The 22,050-nt window shown below is 31.0% G+C and overlaps 5 protein-coding genes across 9 annotated transcripts in view; 2 read left to right on the top strand and 3 right to left on the bottom strand.

The window, feature by feature from the left end:
• LOC143198536 (sodium-dependent serotonin transporter) overlaps nt 1–8,099 on the bottom strand; it is a 29,090-nt gene extending 20,991 nt beyond the window's left edge. The window contains exons 1-3 of the mRNA XM_076407819.1: nt 7,982–8,099; nt 437–630; nt 185–382 (exon numbers count right to left, since the gene is read on the bottom strand). Coding sequence (XP_076263934.1) covers nt 185–382; nt 437–569 — 331 coding nt within the window. The 5' untranslated portion in view covers nt 570–630; nt 7,982–8,099. The remainder of the gene's footprint in view (nt 1–184; nt 383–436; nt 631–7,981) is intronic.
• Nucleotides 8,100–8,799: 700 nt separating this feature from the next.
• On the bottom strand, nt 8,800–9,799 carry LOC143198540 (magnesium-dependent phosphatase 1). The gene is made up of 4 exons (XM_076407823.1): nt 9,665–9,799; nt 9,542–9,596; nt 9,269–9,490; nt 8,800–9,219 (listed from the first exon to the last, which is right to left on the bottom strand). The coding sequence occupies exons 1-4, from the start codon at nt 9,756–9,758 to the stop codon at nt 9,048–9,050; spliced, it is 543 nt and encodes a 180-aa protein (XP_076263938.1). The 5' UTR covers nt 9,759–9,799; the 3' UTR covers nt 8,800–9,047.
• Nucleotides 9,800–10,052: 253 nt separating this feature from the next.
• On the top strand, nt 10,053–10,912 carry Prpk (TP53 regulating kinase). The gene has a single exon (XM_076407822.1). The coding sequence runs from the start codon at nt 10,186–10,188 to the stop codon at nt 10,861–10,863; it is 678 nt and encodes a 225-aa protein (XP_076263937.1). The 5' UTR covers nt 10,053–10,185; the 3' UTR covers nt 10,864–10,912.
• An 80-nt stretch (nt 10,913–10,992) lies between these two features.
• Nucleotides 10,993–18,840, top strand: HIPP1 (HP1 and insulator partner protein 1). Of its 2 annotated transcripts, XM_076407820.1 has the most exons (21): nt 10,993–11,197; nt 11,434–11,609; nt 11,715–11,846; nt 11,959–12,072; nt 12,129–12,960; nt 13,016–13,252; nt 13,312–13,674; nt 13,730–13,854; nt 13,914–14,034; nt 14,089–14,285; nt 15,076–15,255; nt 15,311–15,502; nt 15,980–16,169; nt 16,223–16,464; nt 16,519–16,703; nt 16,762–16,886; nt 16,944–17,179; nt 17,237–17,415; nt 17,477–17,687; nt 17,743–17,886; nt 17,938–18,840. In XM_076407820.1, exons 2-21 carry the CDS (start codon nt 11,439–11,441, stop codon nt 18,073–18,075), a joined length of 4,314 nt encoding a protein of 1,437 aa, XP_076263935.1. In that variant the 5' UTR covers nt 10,993–11,197; nt 11,434–11,438; the 3' UTR covers nt 18,076–18,840. The 2 variants fall into 2 exon arrangements, with proteins under 2 accessions (XP_076263935.1, XP_076263936.1); XM_076407821.1 differs by lacking the exon at nt 11,715–11,846 and having other exon boundaries at nt 11,000–11,197.
• Nucleotides 18,841–21,180: 2,340 nt separating this feature from the next.
• The window catches only part of Mical (Molecule interacting with CasL), a 78,824-nt gene continuing 77,954 nt past the window's right edge, over nt 21,181–22,050 (bottom strand). For all 4 annotated transcript variants that reach the window (XM_076407828.1, XM_076407827.1, XM_076407826.1 and 1 more), the window contains one exon: nt 21,181–21,955. In XM_076407828.1, the coding sequence (XP_076263943.1) occupies nt 21,868–21,955 (88 nt within the window). In that variant the 3' untranslated portion in view covers nt 21,181–21,867. The remainder of the gene's footprint in view (nt 21,956–22,050) is intronic.

Raw genomic sequence — 22,050 nt, forward strand, 5'->3', positions numbered from 1 at the left:
GCGTTGAAACAAAAGCGAAATGAAATATATATATTTAACATTTTAAACGGCCACGAGATGGCGTTACGAATCATTTTTAAAACGTTTTCTGATTCATCATTTGATAAATAGAAATTTAAAAAAAATTACAATCATATTATTACAAATTATGATACAAATGTTAATTGAAAATTCGCCAACTTACCACCACCATTCTGGTAACATATATATGGAAATCTCCAAACATTTCCCAGATCTACAGCAAATCCTACTACGGCCAATAAGAATTCCACCTTCTTATTCCAGGTCTCTCTTCTTCTTTCTGGCGTTAACCCTACCACTACTACTCTGGTGACGTTGTCCTTTGACCTGGAGGCATTCTTCGCCGAATCTTTATCGTTTACTAGATAAAAAAAAACTAGACTGAACGAAAATATTGAAACTGTAAAAGTCATACCCGTTTTAGTTGGTGATTTTGAGCAGTAATTTTCGGTTCCATTTCCTTCTCCTGCGGGACTTCCTGGAGAATTGTGATTGGCCTTAACGTGGTTGGTAGAATTTTGATTGTCTGGGTCATCAGTACTGGCCATCTTGGACAATGAGTTCTGGTGTGGTGTATGATGCTACTCAAATGATGAATACATAATTGATCTAAAAGAATGAATAGAAAAAAAACTGTTTATAACGAAGAATAGGTATATATTTTAATTATGTAAATGTGCCATGCCTGTTTCTAAGAGATTATTGTAATTTTAATTCCCGTTAGAGTCATGTACTCCTATGTAAAATCGGACCGACCAGGCTTCGGCTTATTAAAACGTTTCGTGACCACATCATAGATCTAATTAACTGATTTCGTTGATATTTGCTGAGATATAAGTTTGTTTATTTCGAATGAAATGAAATGGCCAACGATGATTTTTTCGAATACATGATTTTGCTTTATTTAGAATTATATTAAAGCAGTAAATAGCGTAAAATTGTTAATTTTGTACTATTAAATTAATGGCAACAAAAATTGATGGAAAAAAGTGAATGTTCTTCATGCTGGAAACTGGAACGATTTTATTCCTGGGACTAAGGTTTTGAGTTAAGACTTTTTGCTGTAATCTGAAAATCAGTTCTGTAATATCTTGAAGGAAACATCAGTCATTGTTATGAACAACCATAATAAACTAATGGAAAAGATCCCAACAAGTGCATCGACAAGCGCCACAATTAATGAAATGTCTAATTGCGATTTAAGTAATTTACTTGTTTATAAATAGGCCTGAAAAAAATATACATTGTAGATCAGATGGCTGAAAAATATGGCCACAGAGTATCACGTTTTTCTCCCTATCACTGCATATTCAAGCCAATCGATTTGGCGTGGGGTATGACAAGGAATTATTATAATAGATATGCAGGTCGAGAAGGATATACAAGCAAGAACACTCTGGATATGTCGAAAGAAGCATTATCTGCAATTACACTTTCGGTTTGGATGAACTTCATTAGACACAGTGAAGAAGAGATTGACAAATGGTGCAATCGTGAACAAGTGTTAGATAGATTACTTCTTCTTCATTTTATAGACTTATATTTTGAAAAATCAGTAGTTAATTTAGTGATTGTAAATACATTACATTAATATACATTTCTAAATTGTAAAAAATAAACGGAAATTTAATTTAATGAAATGCCATTTAAAAAAGTTATTGAGTATTAGTTCTTGATATAGTTAATTTAATATGTTTTAATATACAGAGATTTATTATTTGAATTAGTGTTATATTATATCAAATACAGTCAATTCAAAATAGCAGTGACATGGGAGAACTGTCAAAACGTCGCAATGTTACCGCGTCACCTCTGAGTTTTAGTACATATTGGCTCTGACATATAACAACAGTTTAATATAAATAAAATAATTGAACAAATATTTTATTAAATATAATTTATTTTAACATCATATTACATCAAATGCATTTATTATCGAAGAACTTAAAACTACAATTAATTTTACAGCCGCAATAATTTATAGGTTAGAGTTGTGTTATTATATATACATTGAGCTTTTTTCCGCACTACTATCGGTAGAGTTCTGGGCGCGTTTTTGTATGTAATGGTATCCCCCGAAGTAAGAATGTATTTTACTTTCATTAGGGAGTATATTTATGTTTTACGCTTAATTCTTGTTTCTTTCGATGCAATGTATCCTTGTAAAGTCATTACAATATTACTATATTTCTCTTTAGTTTGTCCTATTACTATCTGTATACATCTTTATTGATAAAACTACATTTAATCACTGCATTCCCGCATTCATAAGATTTTATTCAACCACTCTCACTTTCAGAAACACTAATCAAGTGAATAACTAAGCTGTTTATTTCCAATCTATGAAAAAATTGCTCAAGATTCTACCATTTTTCAGTTTCTTCTTCAATATGTCTGATCGAGCTCACATAAACCGAAGATGCTATTTTCAATAATGCCTCTTTCCATAAATCCAGACACTTCAGGTTTGAATATCCTCCTTGACCTGAATATCTATTGTAATAATTCTTTGCAATACCCCGTATCGACTCAATTGGATTAAAAATGCAGTGATAGGGAGGAAGACGTTAAAAGACAATTAAATATTTCATTTATATTTACCAAGTAACAGCATGAAGAACTATATATCTGCAATGAATAAATGGTATGACTAACAAAACATAATCGATAGTTATTCCAACATTTACCTTTTCCCATCAGCTTTCGTTGTTTTTAAAATATTTATCTAAAAATATTTAAAATATCATTTTGTTATAAACAACGCAATATACCATTCTGAAATATTCATGTCTCATTTAAATATATAAATTGATATATTTCTTCCTTATATATGTTTTTAAAAATTGTATTCTTTTAAAAGCAATCTCTAGAAGTTCCATTAAATCTCTTTGTGGGTTATCTTTACACCACTTAAATCCTATATTATCCAACAATGTATGAACGGATGTTCTACATCTCTCAAATAGCTGTATATCTTTTGGTTTTTTATGGATACTTTCCAGACTAACAATTTTCTCTGAAATAATTGTATTAAATTATGTCTCGATTGAAAAAACTACTTACTGTCTTACACATTTCGTATATTTGATCTCTGTAACATCAAGCTGATCTTGATTCGTCACCTGTTTGGCATAAACATGGTTTCTTTTTGGAGAATTTATGGTTATATTGTTTTTTATTTCTTGAGATATGTTAGTGACTGTGTCCGTACTAATATACAGTGCAGCTGCAAGGCGCAAAAAACAACGTTTGCCGGTTTTTAACCCGTAATTATAATATTTTGAAGAATTTTCAGACGTTTCGCAACAGGACAACTTTTGCAAGCTCATTCCGTTACATGTTCGAACTTCTCTAACAGCATTCTATCTCTTTTTAAATATAATAAAATGACAAGGAACTTTAGACAGACACATATTGACACTCGTGTCACTTCTATTTTATCATTTCTGATTTTATATTGATCTCGACCACAGTGTGATCACTAGTATCAGTAATTCAGAGTAACGCTTCCAGAAAGAACCCGCTGTACATATTTCGATCGTCGCCAGTCAATCGCGAACGATTGTTATTCAGCTAAATATAGTCGAGGCATTGTTTCGGTAAATCCGCTAATGGAAGCCGGTATTCACCCCCGCTGCATAATGGCAAAAAAACAAAAATCGACTCTCTCGCCGAACTTTTACCTCATTGGAAAAAGTCGGAAGGCAGCGCGACAAATATCAGTCCGCTCGGTAACCAATAAAGACACGATTTCTTCTGTCGAACGTGCCATATTGACCTGAAGAACGACGCTCAAACTTCGCTCGTTAAAATTGATAGTATCAGCAAAGAAAAATCCTATCGCGCGAAAGAGAGGCTTTAACAGTAAAAAATTTCCTTTTCCTCGCTTTATAAGAAACGCTTCGTATATTTCAAAGTAGCCCAATTATCACCGCCAGTTCAAATCAAATACTCTATATAATTAAAAAAAATTATTTATTGCATTGTTACCAGCCGTTACCGACTAACCTACAATTTGTCACTATAATAACTTAAATATTGGTACATGTCTAGGAGGACCTATTTCTCCTAGATTAGTATCTAATCTAATGTGTATATGTTATCAGTGCTGTTTTTTAACCGACTTTGAAGAAGGAGGAGGTTCTATGTTCGACTGTATGTTTGTTTTAATCTATGTTCGCCGATCTCTCCATCAATTGTGGGCCGATTTTCAAAATTCTTTATTTATTCGAAACAGTGCACTTCCGAGGTGGTCCCATTAGAACCAAATTAGGATCTGTTGGGGGGAAGGGAGGAAATAGAGAAAAATGCTGACATTTCAAAGGCACGTACAAAGTTTCCACATATTTTGTAGCTAAAATAATCAGATATTGGTGTATAAAGTTATTGCTGACTTGATGTGACCATTCAGTTTGCTTTTTAAGCACCAACTATAGCATATAAGATCTCGTAGAAATGTTGTAGACAACTGCTTCTATGGTGTAATGATTAAAGAGTTTATCCCCCAAACGGGGGTCGACGGTTCGATTCCCGGCAAGGACGATAACTTTTTGTTGTTGTTTAGTTAGAACATTTGTCCAATCACCTAGGCTAGGTGGCGGACCCTGGGACCTTAAGCACTCCTTATTTTCAATCATTGTTTCTTTATACCTATTTTTTCTCATAGGAGCTGCACCTTTACTTGGCCTACCCATTGTAATATCAGATAAAATAACTGCGTAATTTATTGAGTCAATATTTAACACTAAATAGGTATAGGTAGGTATTAAGCTAAATTGTGTGTATATAGTAGAATATAAAATACGTGTAGTAGATAGGTTAAATAAGGTTTTTGATTATTTTTATTTAGTTATTACAACGATTAATATGTGCATATTTTATTTTAAAATGCTTTTTTATGTTAAAAATCTAAGTTTGGTAATTTTTATAATTTTTAGTGAGTTCCTTATTTATTTTTTGAAGTCGGTTCAATTTTTTTTAAATATTTTATTTCTATTAAATGAACCTCACCTCACCTTGTTCTGATATTATCCAAGAGTTGCAATACTTCGATATTAACATGAGAATGGGGTCTCTCCTCATATCTCCTTGTGATTCTTTCAATTTTCTGAGTGATAATCGATATGAAGATGTAAGTAAGCAGTTCTATAGTATCTGGGTACATTTAGTACCAATGGTTCTTAGGATTTTGTTCTGCAAGGCTCTTATAAGTTTTAATACCTTCTTGTGCATTAGTAATTTATTATGAACTAATAATTACAAAAAATATTGATAAAACTCTAGTTTTTTCTTTAGCTAGTTTTCTCTTTTGCATCAAGAATCATTCTGAGATACTTAATATTGTTTTTATGTTTTCTGATTATCGGTGAACTGCACTGTGAACTGTTAATTTTTATTATCCAGGTTTGGGTCCAACTATTTACATTTTCACTGATCTGTTGGCTTTAGCCTCTTCTATTGTAGAGTAGGTTTTTCCTTGTTTGACTCTAAATATTCTGACGGTAATCTAAAATTTTAATAGTTCAGTCTGTTTGTTCGATAAAATTTTCTTTGGTTTATGAACGAGATCTTATCGAAATCTTTTTCTCTCTATAATTGGTTTTATTATTTTCAACAGGAGTTTTTGTAATACCGGTAGCAGTGATTTTCGAGATTTTGAGATCATGATAATTTCAACCATCTTCCAAATATCTGGGATATGTTTTCCCATTCTTTGTACTTTTTGCAGCACTTTGGTGACTTCTTTCAGCGTGACTAATTGAAACATTGAATTTTTTGAACAATGTATTCTCATGCAGAATAATTACAGGGTATTTGACAGACCTTCGGAAAAAGCGCTGTAGTGACTGGACCCATAATCATTTTTCAACAATAAATAGTTTCAGAGATTTATCTGTTTCAGAAATCTTTCTATTTTCCAAATTCTAAAACTTTTCTACAAAAATATTTTGGAGCAGTCTTATTTGGAACCAAGAAACATTTATCCATTGGCGAGTAACCACCTTAAAAACCATACCAACTGTGACTAGAATTCCTTGAGGGGTATTCGAACCCATGACTATAGCAACAATACAAGCGTTCCTTGACCATTATACCAACTATTTATTTTTCACATCAAAAAATAATCTATTTAGAATCATTAACTTCAATATATTTAAAATATGCAACTTATAAAAACGCCTTTTATTGCACTTATTATAATAATTACAATCTTTTGTTCGCTAATTTTGACATCAAATTTGTCATTCACCTACAGATTTCTTTAAATTAGAGAAATCATAATTTCCCACAAATTACGCTTATTCTACTCAAAACTGGATACATTGTGTTTATACTTATATTAGAAGATAGAGACTAATTTATACGCCCAATAAAAACTCTAGCAAGTCTGAATAGTACCTAGAGTGACAATTTGGCCCACAAGAAAAAAAAACTCGAAAAAAATTATCTTTGTTTACATTTTTCCGGTGAACCACAATGGTGAATGTAAATTTAAATCATTGAATATATACTTTTTATAGTGCAGGTCTGGAGAACCATACGAGATCATTATATTTACTTCAATTTCGTCATTCAAAATCGTAATTACTTTTAGTTATATTCAAGAATTGTTTATTTTATAATCATGGCCCATTTGCTTTTTATTTCTAAAGTCTTGTTATTTTTTGATCATAATATTACCCCAATAAAAAATACGAATGAATTCCATTAACTACCAAAATTTTTAAAAGTATAATAACCAATGTATTTTGTTATATATATATATAATACATAATACAAATATAAACAAACTAGAGAGAAGCGATCAAAAGCGATACACATCAGTGGACGCTAAAGACGAGAGTCCTTTGAAGGCAAACGGACGCCACTATCATTACCGATTATTTCACAGATTTTAATCGCCAAATATGCCTTTCTACAACCGCTACGATAACAACCCCTTGAAAACGATAATAACCTCAAATGGACCTCTTAGACGATAAGAGAAATCTCAATACTATTATAAACTCATGATGGTACAATCTAACCGTGGTAAATTCTCAAAAATTATTAAATACCTTTATTATATTTGACTAACAATGAAATAGAAATTATTCTCATTCTGTTATCAAATAATCCTTCACTCACAAGTATTGTTTGAAATTGTAAAAATATTTTTTTACTGTTGTACATATGCGAAATAAATGTGTTACGATTTCTGCAAAAAACATTCTTAATTTTTTTCCTATAAGTATAAATATTGAATCCTAAAATAAACTTAAGACCATAGTAGCTCATGAAACTTGATTTTTTCATATAAAACATTAGTGCTCGAACAACCCTATACAATTAAAATACATGTTTTTGTATGTTTACCACCTATGATAAACATTATTAGCATGTGAGCATAGCTAAAATATTCTCTCTGGTAACGAGGACAGAACGCGCTCAAATGTTTGCCATGCAATCGAGCCGAACGAACACATTAAAACACAAATAATGGCGTTAAAATAAATGTCCAACGACAATTTTATAGGGTGTACCGTAAAATATCTATCGAACACAGTTTTAGCTAAATTTAACTATCGAATCCGTACGTTTACAATAATATTAACGCTTAACAAAATCCTTCAATCGCTGTCACATATCTTAATTTAATTAATTGTAATTATTTTAGTTGAAGTTAATTTATAGTCAATAATAATAACTGATTTAGTGTTGATTATTTATTAGGAACTAAAGCTGAAATTATATTTAAAATACACAAAACAGAAACTTTTAAATATTTTAAATTTCTTGATATATTTAAATATTATAACGGAATTAAACTTCATTCTATTTTTACATTATATTTAGCTTGTCCGAAATAACATGTATAAATCAGAAGGGATTTTAAACTTGTTTAAATCGGTTTAAAAATCGAAAACGTTAACATCAAATATTTTTTAGTACAAAATATTACTGTATAAATAATACTTACCTCTAACTTGGTGATGGCCTATCTGGGGGCATACTCTTCAGCTGCCGGGGTGTTGACTAGCTCGATCCACTGAATCCGACGCCGCTGCGACCACTGGTGTGGCAGGAGTATCGTTCTGGAGGACTTCTTCAGTAGCCAGACCGTTAACTGACATCTGGATTTCTGCGCCTTTCTATATATATATATTATAATTACACTTTTGATACTCTAAACGTAATGGTTCTGTTGTACATTCTCATACAATTTACAATATCAAGTTAGTAGGTACGTACGTTAGTGTTAAAACGTTCATTTGTTCAATATTTATATACATTCTACATTGTTTTAATGACTCAGTTAATTTACACGTTGTTTTAATGTACCATTTCGTCGCTCCCCTAATGATATGCGACATTATTCTTTAATAACCATGTTTTCTTATAGCCGTTCACTTTTAATTATTCATTTACTTTTGTTATAATTTTAAGAAGATAATGTTCCATACAGAAGTTAATTTTTATTACATTACTTTATGATTTTATTTCATACACCCCTTTTCTTTATTCCTATTATTTTTTATGAATTAATAGATGTGTTTCTAAAAATGTGTATTTTTTAAATGCTTTTATCATAATCTATGTATTATTTTCACTAATAATACATAAAATACTGATTCAACTGCCAATTAATAAATATATAGATAAATGTAAATAAAATGAACTTTCTTTTTAAATGTATTTTTGTATTGTCTTATTATATTATTATTTATTGTCATTATTTAACCCTTTTATAAAAGTAGCAAAATTTATATGAAGAAATAAGGTAATAAAATACTGTAATTTTGTCTAAATATTCTTTATTAATACGTACATCATGATACATCCATTATGAAATTAATTCACCTTAATAACATATTAAAATATAGTCAATAAATAAATAAATATTGTCAGAAAGTAAATTTTACTATATAAAATTAATAAAAATATCAATTAAATTAATATTTGTTTATATTAGGAACATTTTTAACAACATTCATTTGGTGATTTTTCGTTGTACTCTTGTTTTTCTTATCTGTAGGCAACTATGTTTATGTCCTTTCTCTCACATACTGCTTAATACCGTTATCCACAACCAACTTATTAACTCCATTCTTTACAAGAATAGATACAACTCCCAATCGATTTATATCATATATGTTTCGACTCTCATCATCAAAAAATATCATTTCATCAAAATGTCTATTTGATTTCCTTTTAATACTAAAACAGAAAAAAATTGTATTTATACACACATATTAGTTAAACTTACTTGTTAAAATGTGTCACTTTGCTGCCCGGAAATATTTCTTTATATGTGAAATATTGTTCCCATCCAAATAATTTAATTAATTGATTAGCCCCATCAATTTCAGATGTACGAGAAGCGACTCCAATTTCATAACCTTGTTCTGTTAAGTTTCTAAGAACTTCAGGGACCTCTGGATAGTACTTAATTTTAGAACCATATGAGTCTACTATGTTACCATTTTTCCTTAAAATTAAATCAATTTTACAACAAAATAAAGCATATAAATCTCCTTACTTTGTAAAAGGTGGCGTTACATGAGTATCTACCCAAAAAGGCCAGAGAGTGTAATCTAAAATGTAATTAGAATTATAGGTAAAATATAATTTCAATATAAATGTATAATAATATAAATTCTACCTAAGTCGAATACCACAATTTTTAATCTGTTTACATTCATGTTACAACCAATATAAATTGATATAAAGTTAATATAGAAAAAGAAAATGCTCATAAAATATAACCTATAAAATCTGTTTTTAATTGATAATATACCCAAAAATGTTTCTGCAAGAAGACCGGTGAACTTTGAACTTTATATAAGACAATAAATCAAGGTCACATATCTAATAATGAATTTAAAAACGAACTTATTACGTCATTTATGAGTGTCTTATAACAAGAAAAATATTAAAACAACTAAATATAAGTAAAAAATTAAATTAAACATAATGAAACATATTATATAATTTCATTATACAGTGTATTTCTAATATACAGTAATTAGCAATATTATTATATACTAGGTAAGCAACCAAAAAAACAGAGAGAAGTTGAGGTTAGAGTACATTCTACTAAAATCACAAAACAGAGGAATTCTCAATATTTTGTGACTAAAATACTAAAAATATTCAATTTAGTGGATTGAAAATATTGCTAAAATGAAAGATTTTCAACTAATGAAGCAAGGCGCCGAGGCTCGCCTATATAGCGGAACTTATTTAGGCAAACCTACGGTAGTAAAAGAAAGGTTTGTGAAAAAATACCGCCATAAACATTTAGATGATGTTCTAACAAAAGAAAGAATTAAGGCTGAGACAAGAGCGGTTGTACGTTGCAAAGCTGTAGGTATAAATACCCCCGTACTGTACTTGGTTGACTTTGATCGAAGGATGATATTCATGGAACAGTTTGTTCATAGTATTACATTAAAAGATTTCATTGAGAGTAATGAAACTGATGTTCTATGTAATTTGGCCTTAATTATAGGAAAAATTATTGGAAAAATGCATGAAGGCAATGTAGTACATGGCGATTTAACATCTTCAAATATCTTGTTAGTAAATTTGCATAATAGAGATATATTTAGTAATATAGAAGATTTAAAGATTGTGTTAATTGATTTTGGACTGGCACATACAGACTGCAGTGCAGAAGATAAAGGTGTTGATTTGTATGTACTTGAACGAGCGTTAATTAGTACTCATGCTGTAGCAGATAAGATATTTCCAAAAATTATGGAAGGATATGTGAAACATTATAAAAATGGTTCCAAAGAGGTTGTTTGCAAATATGAAGAAGTCAGAGCAAGGGGCAGAAAAAGAACAATGGTGGGATAATTATTTTTATTTGTATATATCAAGTAATAAATAAAGAAAATAAAATAAGTATCTTTCGTTTATTACACCTTTTCATTTATGAAAGGAAATTTTCAAATATCTAGTTTGTTGGTAATATTCTGCTAATGTTGGCTGCACTGACTCAGATGACGTATTGATATGGCGTATTGAGATGTTATGATTTTTATAGGCAGTTTACGTATTATTTTAAAAGTAACTATGCATTACTGCCTTAAAAATTATATAATATAAGTTAAACGATTTGTGGGACTTCTTAAGAATCTGCAAAACTATTTTTGAAATTTATTTGGTTCATTTTACGATTAAAGAGCAGGTAATATTAAGAGTGCGTGGTTCAGAAGTGATAATAATTATGTTTACATTTCTAGTTTACTGATTTTATACATTGCTTAGCATGTTTATTTCTGTTTTTTTTTCTATAATACTATATGAAATTTATAATTACATATCACTCCTTATGTACTTTCTGTAATAGAAAATTATATTTTAATATATTTAAAATTGTATAATTAATTGAGAAGGGAGACTCTTAAAAAAACTTTCTTTCAGGCACAATGCAAGCACCGGGGGACAACACTATTTCGATTGTTGACCCCCAAACAACTTATGCTGATAACAATTTGAATGAGAAAACTTTGAGTACTCAGTATATATATACTACAGAAGGTCAGTTAATACCAGCTACACAAGAAGTTGTGTCAGCTAGTATGAACTTAAACCCACAGGTAATACATATTTTAAGTCTTGACAAATATTTCACCTCACCAATCTTCATTGGATTACTGCTTCAAGTGTTTGTTTTGCAATTGTTATGGTGTTTTTCCTTATAGCACTTTGGTACAGCACAAGTTGGCGAAGCACAAGGCATTCACATTCAACAAGTTGAATACCAATATGAACAACAATATCCAGATGGTACTATACAACAAGTACCATCTGGGGAAGAACAATTTGTGCAAAATGTAAGTGCCTTATCACTCATTGTTTTCATGTGTTTTCAACTACACCACTATTAAAACTGTAGCATTATGAAAACAGATTTAAGTATCCATTAAGATTTGTTTTAAATTTCAGCAACCTTATGTTGTAACAGATAGTACATATATCACTGAACAACAAAGTATTGACAATTCAATTGACCAAGAATCAGCAGATACAGTTCCATCATATGGATTTGCAGCTACACAGGTTAATTATTATTATTTTACTCAACTGAGTCTAATATTCATTATATCTATTACTAGGTTCAAGATTCATTTGTGTCAACTCAACCTGTGCAAACTACAGCATCATATGTAGCAAATTTTGATGCTAACTCTGAAGATAGCCAACAAGAATCCATACAAAGCATACCTACAAGTGTAGATAAACATAGTGAACATGTTCAGGAACATAAGAATTTTAAAGAAGAGTCTGTTCCAGTAAAAGTTAGAGATGAATTGAAAGTAGAGGATGCCAAAGAATCTACACAAGAACACATTCAGGGATGTGCCGAGGTGACTACTGAACATCTAAATGAACCAGTTAAAGAATCTGTACAATCTATTGATGAACCTGTACAATCTGTTGACGAATCTACACAATCTATTGAGGAATCCATCCAAGATGCTGATGAAGCTACTGAAAAAGATATAGAAGCTGGTGTCATATGCACAGAAGAGCCTGTCCAAGATACTCTTCAATTAGAGGTGGAATCAAATATTCAACCATCAGTGGAATCAAATATTCAACCATCAGTGGAATCAAATATTCAACCATCAGTTGATTCAAATATTCAACTAACAGTGGATTCGGATCTTCAGCAACCTGTGGATCCAGATATTGAACCATCAGTGGATCCAAATATTCAGTTACCAATGGACATATCAACTGAAAGTTCCATAAACTGTCGGGAGACATCCTTAAATATTGAAGAAGATAATGCTGACAGGTCTATTGATGTGTTACAAAATACCACAAATGAAACTCAGGAAGTTTCTACAGCAAGAACAGAGTTGGAGCAATCAGTTGAGAATATAGAAAATGTAATTGAAAGTATAACAGATTCTACAAAAGATGAAGAAATAATAGAAGGGGGTAATTCATAAAATGTATATATTTATATTAAAGATAAGATTATATTTTATTGTAGGTGAAGACAAAGAAAATGATCAGGTCCAGTCTATTCAGGAAGAAAATATAACAGAGTTACATGGAACCAATGAATTGGAACAAATTACTTCAACAGAGGAAGAAATGCCAAGCCAAGAAATGCACACAGTAATAGAAACATTAACCGAACATGATCAGCTTACAGCTGATATTATTGATGGTTCAAATCAAGTGGAAATTACAGTTGAAGATATTCAAGGTGACGATGATACACAAGGTATGTATTAAAATAATGACAAGTTATTTATGTTCAAGTATTAAAAAATAATATTTTAGATGATAATGAATCATGTGATGTTCAGGAAGAAACAATGGTAATTGTTTATGAAGATAGCAGCTCACAAGAGGCCTTATCTGAAGATGAAAGTTACAATGAAAATATAATTGAGTCACAAACCAAAAAGCCCCGTACAGAAACTCAAACACGTCGACCGCGTGGACGACGCCCAAAGAAAGAAATTCCATTGCATATTCTGGGTCATGACATTAATAAACCGGTAGATACTGCCACAAATGGTAAAGCACCTAAGCCTAGGTTAGGAGTTAAAGTTCCATACAGAAATCTAACTAGCCAAATGGTATCCAGACAGGACATCGAAAAGGAAATTATGGAAAGGGGCAAAAAACGTCAACAGAAAGGTAAACGTTTCGCATTGTTTTTGTGAATGTTATTTTTATTATAATTTTTTTAAAGAGCACTTATTTGTTCGTTCATTGACTGCCAGGCTTGCAAAAAAATTATCTCCTAGTACAGCATCATTATCAAAACAAACTAAGATTACTGGATCTACGACTGAGGATTCATCAAGTTCAAACCAGGTAATAAATTAATATTACACCAAAATTTTAGTGCCTAATAAAAATTTGATGAATTATAGAATATCGCAGAATCTGCTAAAGGAGACAGTAACATTAACACAACAGATGAAGATGAAAAGCAATCAACTGAACCAAAGGAAGGAATTGAGAATAATTCAGACTTATTAGCCATTTTGGAAGGTACTTTGTATAACGTAGAAACGCTAGGTTTTCTCATTAATAAATATTTTATAGGCAATGATGAATCTGAGGAAATTGTATTGGCAAAGGAAACTACTGCTTCAAAGAAAAATGAAAATACCAAGTCTGACCGTGCGCCTGCTGACGAAACTTCTATTAAAAATTTGGAACGTGAAATAGCCCTGCAACAGTTACAAGATTTACCTTATTTATCTCCAAGTAACAGATTTGTAAAAGGAAAAATTTGTAAGGTAAGTTTTTAATATGTGACATAAAATAGTCTTTGTACAAATATTTTTATCAAAAGTACATCGCTGGATGAAAATATAATTTTAAATTTACCTGTAATGTTTTTGTAATTCTTGTTTCTATGCCTAGAGTTAGAGGTTTCGCCTAACTTTTCCGTATTTGATTGCACAAAAAATATCGAATACGTGTGTTTTGCACATTATTGCAATATTTTTTTGCTTGAATCATTATCCAAAATAACATTCTATTACATATCCAATAAAACAGCCAATTGATGTCATCAAAATTTATGTCGGCACGTCGCAATGTTGTCCCATTAACGTTAACCGATTAATTTTGTAGACAACTGCCGACCAATACTATATAGTAATAATTTTATAGACTTCGGTTACATGTTCTGACGCATCAGACAGACTTGTCTCTTTTCAACTAGAATAAAATGAAAAATAAATATCCTCTCCGAGTTTAAAACGAATTTTCCATTTTTACAAACTGTATTTGACAGTATATTCGACGTCATCTCTGATGTGCGTTGGCTATTTTATTGGAGGGGCTATAAACAATAGCTTACTCATTTAATATATTATTGCAAACAGGGAATTTAAAACAGACAAAAGAACGTACGGACAATGTCATTCTAATAAAATAAAACAAAAGAGCTGCATCGTAAATTTCTAAAGCACGCTATTAGATGTTATAATCGTAGATTAATGATAATTCTTGTGATAAATATTATTGTCTATTGTTTGTATCCAGCAGAATTTAATCTAAACTGGATTTTTTTAATTTTAGAGTTATTTAAAAGAAATACCTAATTTATCGTACACAGCAGAAGGAAAAATGTCTATTGCACCTAGTGCTAATCAGCCGACAAATCAAACCAAACCACCTGGAATTGATCTTAAACCTTCTAAACCGTTAAAACAGCAAGTTTCAGAGAAAAAAACGCTTGACGTCGAACCTCAAATAAAGGTAATTTTATTGAAAACGACGAAAAATATTTTGAAATTCCTAACTGTCTATTTAGGTTAACATTGCTCTAAAAACGTACTCGCGCAAACGCAAGTCATTGGACAACCCTCCGGAGCCCTTACCAGCTAAAAAATCACCTGTTCCGCTTAGTACAGCGCATATTGATTTGAAATCAAATATACCGCCAGGATCGCCAACAACAGATGGCGTTTATGTAACAAAAAGCTCAAGGATTATAAAGAAAAAGGTTTGTTCATAAATACTCAAATCAACTATAAACATCCAAGCCATTATTCTAAAAATAAAAGAAATAAAATGGTTAAAAACTGGAAGCCAAATGGAATATTCTGAAGAATATTTAAAAAAAATAATATTATATATAGTAATGTTTAATTATAGATTAAAAAATATATCATTCAGTAATAAATCTTTTTTAACGTTTCTGAATTTCTGTTTTTAATTAATAGAGAGAGAGCTCAGTTTAATTTTAAAATTATTTCTACTACTTTGTTACTTTCCTTACTAAAAGTATATATGCACTTTTATATTTAACTATTTCTTTATTGTTTAACTTTAATTTTTCTATACAAATAAATTTTTTATAAAATTTTGAGTTTTGTATTTTAAGAAAATCAAACGTTCTATGAGCGAGTGTGAAGTGTAATAAAATTTTTGTCGCAGAAATGTTTTAAGTACATAATAATTTTGTTTATAACTTGTATAGGTTATTTGGGATCCAGCTGAAGCTCCAATTCGCACGATAGTAACGAAACAAATCAGTCTCAAAAATGACGAGTTGGGTTCTCCTAAATCCAGCGCTAGACAAACTATTCACAAATCCGAAATCAAAGTAGTGGAACGTAACGAGAAGAAACCTGAGAATAAAATAGAGAACGAAAAGAAAAACAAAGAATGTGAGTTATACTATCATGATATTTTATTTTCGTAAATAATTATGCATTTTTAGCGGATGAAAAGTCGCCACCTAAAAAAACAGTTCTAACTACTGGGGTTTCTGATAAGAAAGTAAGTCCTCCCGGGAATAAGTTGGCTCAGAAGCATAAAAAAGTGAGATCTGAGGTAGACAAATTATTAGGAGATGAAGGAACAATCAAAATGCTTTATGATCTGAAAAATGATCCCGCAGAAGAGAAACGGAGGAAAACTACTATTTCTGTAGAGAAAACGTTTAAGGATTTAGCAAAAAAGGTTAAAGTTTTTTTTTTAATTTTTCTTTTTTTACGTATAGGAATTCCATTACAGGCCAATCAAATCAAGTCAGATCTTGTTAATAATTCATCTGTAGAGTCCCCAAAGTCTCTCAGAAAGAAAGAACAAGGAGTTTCTCCAGTTACAACAATAAAACAATCAGCACCATCTCCAACATTGAAAGCGCCATCTCCGATACCAGTAACAGTTTCTCGTCAGAAATCAAAGGACTCGAATAGGTAAGTAACCGATTTTAAGGAAAGTTTTTTTGCATTTTTAACTTTTACAAATTTTAAGGAGTACTCCTCCACGATCTCCACCATATACTTTCCCAAATGAGACGTCTTACCTTATCAGAAGGAGATCAAGCAGCTCAATATCAAGTACTGGCGAAGGCAGCCTAGAATTGGATGATGAGCAAGGTAAAATCTGCAGATTAATTGTTTGAGTCAAGTTTTTTTATAAAGAGTCTTGTGTAGAGAGGGTGTTGAGAAGAAAAACAAGAAATTCGCCGTTGACAGATGTGCATAAAGCTAAGCGTCACAAAAAAACGTCGGAACAGACGGAGCCAGAAAGCGAACCGGACAACAAATCGCAGAAAAGGACAGAGAATCGATTAGGTCACTATAACACTTTCACTATTAAGAAGATTAATAAGAGTGTGACAATAGATTTACATTCAGCAGATAGCACAAGAGGTTATTTTACTTTGGAGGTAGGGTATGGTAACTAGTTTATGACGGAAATTTAACGAATTTGATTTTCAATCAAGCTCCTAGAGGAATTAACGACAGCATTAAACAAAATATCTAAAGAGAAAGACTGCCACCTAGTTTTAATTCGATCTAATCAAGAGAAAGTTTTTTCCTTGGGATTAGATTATAAATCACTGATCTTTGACAAAGAAGCAGACCGTAAAACCAAAGCTACAGAATTGGCCGAACAAGTGGGGTAAGAATTGTGAACGATTTCTAATTTTACAAGGCACAAGACATGTTTTTTTTTGTTTCAGTAATTTTGTTAATTGTTTATTACACTTCCCCAAGATTTTGGTCGCCGGAATCGAAGGACAGTGTGTTGGGTTGGCAGTTACTATATTGCCACTATTTGATATAGTAATTGCTAGTGACACTGCTAGCTTTAGTACACCATACAGTTCATTGGCTACTATTGCAGAGTGCGCTTTCTTATTATCACCACCCTACATGCCCAGCCACGGTTTGGTAATAAATGATATATTATGTTTTTTTTTACAATTTAAAATGATCTTTGTTATAGTCTGGTGAATTATTTTATATCGGGCAAACGTTAACAGCAGACGAGGTTTATAGAAAAGGTCTGATAACTAAAGTGTGCTGGCCTGAGAAGTATCAAGAGACCATGAAGTCCGTGATAGCGTCAATATCAAAGGGTTCCAAAACAGTAGGTTTTCAATCTGATACCTATCGACATCATTCATATATTATTTTACAGAGCTTGGAAACTATGAAGAAACAGATTACCTCAGGCATCTTGGAGAGTACCGAAGCATTAATTGAATCAACGACGAAACAGTTGGTCGAATTTTGGATCAGTCCGGAAAGTCAGAAAAACTTCTTGAAAATCGAGTAACATTTAATTAGACGTTTTCGTATTTAGCTAGCATGGTACAAAAATATCGAAGAGCAGGAGAAACGTTGAAAAATATAAAAAACTTACGGGCATGTAGTATACTGAGTATACTTTATTGGTATTCGTCGGATTTTAAAAAGAAACAAAATATTTTTTATATTTTTAATAAATTTAGGTAAACGTGGCAACCTGTAGATAAGGCTTTTTTCCACTTGACTGTTATAGACTTTAAAAGGCGATAGTTAAGAGAAAATAATTAGGTTTTCATAGCGAGAGAGTGTCGATTTTTTTTTCAAAATTAATTTTACTTCTGAAGTCGAAAATATATTAATTGTCTACAAGTTGATAAGGAACGTGCAATGTCGATGAAATATATATTGATTTTTAGTAATATTCTTTATGTGCTCTAAGCTCAATCATGTAAATTTGGTCACAAGGCATATCCCGTTAAATGCTGATTTAATTATATAGCAACTGTATTAATTGATTTCTGGGATGTCTTGTAACAACACTGTATGAATCAAATAACCGTTTTTAATTTGCGTATTTTGAGAACTTTTTATGGGGGTATTAAAATTGTAGAATTATTGTTTGAAATTCATTTGTACGAAAATTGTATATATATATATATACAAACATTGGTTAAAGAAACGACAAATTTCAATTTTCTTTTTTCGGTATTTTTAAATGACTTTTGACTTTGTACTGAGTAAACATATTTACTTTGTATTTGTTTTAATCTATTAAATGTTATCATTAATACCATAGGTTGAGTTTGTTTTTTCAAAATCCTAGATTTCCCTCAATCCACAATAATTGAACCAGAATAATAGGTTTTAGTGAGAACTTTAAGGGGCTATACTAAAAAATATATACACTGTTTAAGAATTATATCCAAAAGTTCTGCTGATACAAATTCTTTATTATTTCTCCAAATATAGATAATGATAAAAAATATTAAAACAGTAGAGTGACAACGTCTTTAGTTGTAAGCGCACCAAAGATCTTTTTTTATTTTTATTTATTAATCTACGTCAACAATATACCCGTGGGCAATAAGTATTATTATATGATTTCAGTTATATAATATAACTATCCTAACATGTAGTAGATCACTTCAGTAGTATATCCTAACTTATTCTAAAATCTATTCTAGCTTATTTTAGAGATTATTAAATCTCACTATTGTCTGTGTCTATTAATCTGTTTGTATGTCAGTTTGTGTTTAAGCCTCACTTCACTGTGATCGCGCACATTTAACTGTTTGGCGAGTGCATTGGATGCACTAACAGTCTTTCAGAGTACTTCGCACTAACACTCCCAATCACACTCGTTATGGATTCTATGGGGATATCCCTCTAAATCAGTTTGTGAGGCATCGACGATGACTCGCAACACTTTATTTTGGAACCTCGGGAAATATCTATGTTAGATTTGCTAGTAGTACCCCACTGTTCAATACTATGGATCTATATATGGGCTATCTAATGGGCTTAAGTATTGACTTATACAGCAAAACCTTATTATCTAATGATAATTTAGATTATCAGCCAATGCATTTGGTTTAGTTTAAGCCCAAGTTGTTTGTTTTGTAACCATATGTTTTTTCCATATCAAACGTTGATCGAAATGCATTCATTGAAAAATGTATAAGTCCACGAAATATTCCCGAATTCTGGGAAGTTCGCTCTCATCATCCCACCGAAGAGTCAGTTCAAACGCTACACAAAATTTAATACAATTTATAATTTTCGATAAAACATACCTATTCTTTGACACATTTTCATATGTCTCTGTATATTTACCCATTACGCAGAATCTATTGAGCCATAAGATTAGTTGACCCTAGTAATGCAAATTCCATGTAATTATGAACATAGATTTTAGAGTTTTCATGTCTTTATTTTCAAACTCAAGTGCTCTACATCGTTGACCCCTATTTCCATTCAAGCTTTATCGGCAGGAAAAAGTAAGCAGGGGAAATAGTACAACGTATTTCTTGTATAACATCCACAAATCCGTTCATTTTTTAAATAAATGTTTCTATTAAATTTACGGGTGTAATTTTTCCCTCTGCTTGCACCAGATTTCTCAATAATAAGATTTGGTAATGGTCTACCTTTTTTTTAAAAATTCCAACTTTTCTTTGTAAGAACACTATAAAAAGTTCTTCATATTAATTAAATTAAAGACCACTTCTATAGTTACGGTTGTTAATATCGTTTTTATTATTAACTGGCCGAAAGTCGCGTAAAATTCGGATACATATAACCGATATCACATACAGACCAAACGGAGTTGGACTAAATGCAGCGAATACTCCATTCAAATATCGGCCTTATTTGGACGGACATGGTGGTAACGGAGTTCCGCGTGGGTGTTTGAAGGAGTTCGCAGAGCACGATCGTGTGACCTAGATAAACAATAGCGATAGCATGAGTTGGTAGCCTACCGATGGTAGGTTATTTCAGTTGTCCCCGTTACCTCCGTAGAACCATAGTTCAATTGCAGTTTTTTTATCATTTATTACAACAGGAATTCGCGAATACTAAGTGCTTTTTGGTCAGTAATAATTTTTTTTTGGGAGCGTTAGTTTTTTTTTGGGAACTCTGGAAGCACTGCAGCGCTTGTGCATCAGCCGCCATTTATTAACGCACAATCGGAAAAGGCCAAAAAGAAATTGAGAGGTAAAATAAATATTTGGATCGACAATTATTGCTCATATATTTTTGTGATTTGAGACTAAAGTTTAAAAATACGGCAAAACAATATTTTCAATTTCTCTTATAGTAAACACTTTTACAAATAAAACATTATTTATTATTATTGAAACAAGCTGCTTGAAAACACCCCCGTCTTGCTAATTCTACTAAAATTTTAGATATCCAATCGACATTCAAACAATATCAATATTCCAGTTCTATTTTTTATGTATCAGTTGTCACATAAACCACTACCAGTACCAGTGGCTCTGTGATTTTAGTTTGAGAGAGGCTTTGAGCTCCATACTTATTCCACTACTATTTGTTGAAACTTTCTTTGGAAGTCTTTATTTTCAATTTAAACATTACTCTACTTACCGGGACGATCAAAATAAAACTAAAATTTTTGGTAAAAAAAGCTTTATTCACACAATCAAAAAAAAAAGAACACATGAATGCATTTACAAAATAATCAATATTTTTGTACAATTCTATACAATTCCTTACGTTGAGAAAAATACAATCACGATCACAATCAACGCCATAAGGCTGGTATTTTATCACCTTCGGTTAACTAACGATTACGAAATCCCCTTTCGTAACCATTACCTAACGACAACTTATTAATTGAGGGTGTGTATACAAACCCTTACAAAAAAATAAATTTAAAAAGGACTAGTTTTAATATTTGCTTTCCACATATAAATGTAATACAAAGATTATGGACGTAAATCTATAGGCACGTAAAAATGTACACGTGTATCCAAAATCGTTATATTTATAAGTAAACAATAATAATAGTGATAATATAACAATAAGTTTAGCAAGCATATGTTAAATATACAGGAAACTCTTAAGGCTGCATATTTGTTCTTGTCGCTATAATAAAATTATTAAAAAAACAGTCTGCTTATTAATTTAAAAATAAATAATCGTATACGCGTTTCAACGCAAAATTAATTAAAAAGAAAAAATCGCTTAAAACTATGTAATAGTTCCAAATTTGATGCATTACCCTGGCTATAAATATCAAGTTAATCAAAAATATTAAATAAATAGAAACTATTTAATATAGTACATGTTTTATATATTATTTTTCAGTTGACTTCTGTATAGGAGTCAGTCTCAATCCCTTTGCAAGCATTTGTTCCTCCAGGTCTTTGTCTTCATTGGTATACCTGAAATCCGACAATAGATGAACAATAATTCATTTAAAATATATCGGCAAGATGACGAAACACAATTTTAGTAGTAATGATGGAAATTAATGATA

This window comes from Rhynchophorus ferrugineus, unplaced genomic scaffold, assembly GCF_030347505.1.
Source record: "Rhynchophorus ferrugineus isolate W39M unplaced genomic scaffold, kcgeb_rfMv2 rfM6, whole genome shotgun sequence".
In the NCBI taxonomy this organism is placed as follows: Eukaryota; Metazoa; Arthropoda; class Insecta; order Coleoptera; family Curculionidae; genus Rhynchophorus; species Rhynchophorus ferrugineus.

Coding starts and splice junctions, on each gene's coding strand:
- LOC143198540 (XM_076407823.1), bottom strand. CDS start 9,758: ATGAGCATTTTCTTTTTCTATATTAACTTTATATCAATTTATATTGGT. Junction 9,491..9,541: donor GTAACGCCACCTTTTACAAA/GTAAGGAGATTT, acceptor TTTAATTTTAAG/GAAAAATGGTAACATAGTAG. Junction 9,220..9,268: donor AAAGTGACACATTTTAACAA/GTAAGTTTAACT, acceptor TTTCTGTTTTAG/TATTAAAAGGAAATCAAATA.
- Prpk (XM_076407822.1), top strand. CDS start 10,186: ATGAAAGATTTTCAACTAATGAAGCAAGGCGCCGAGGCTCGCCTATAT.
- HIPP1 (XM_076407820.1), top strand. CDS start 11,439: ATGCAAGCACCGGGGGACAACACTATTTCGATTGTTGACCCCCAAACA. Junction 15,256..15,310: donor ACGTCGAACCTCAAATAAAG/GTAATTTTATTG, acceptor CTGTCTATTTAG/GTTAACATTGCTCTAAAAAC. Junction 17,180..17,236: donor GAGGTTATTTTACTTTGGAG/GTAGGGTATGGT, acceptor TTTTCAATCAAG/CTCCTAGAGGAATTAACGAC.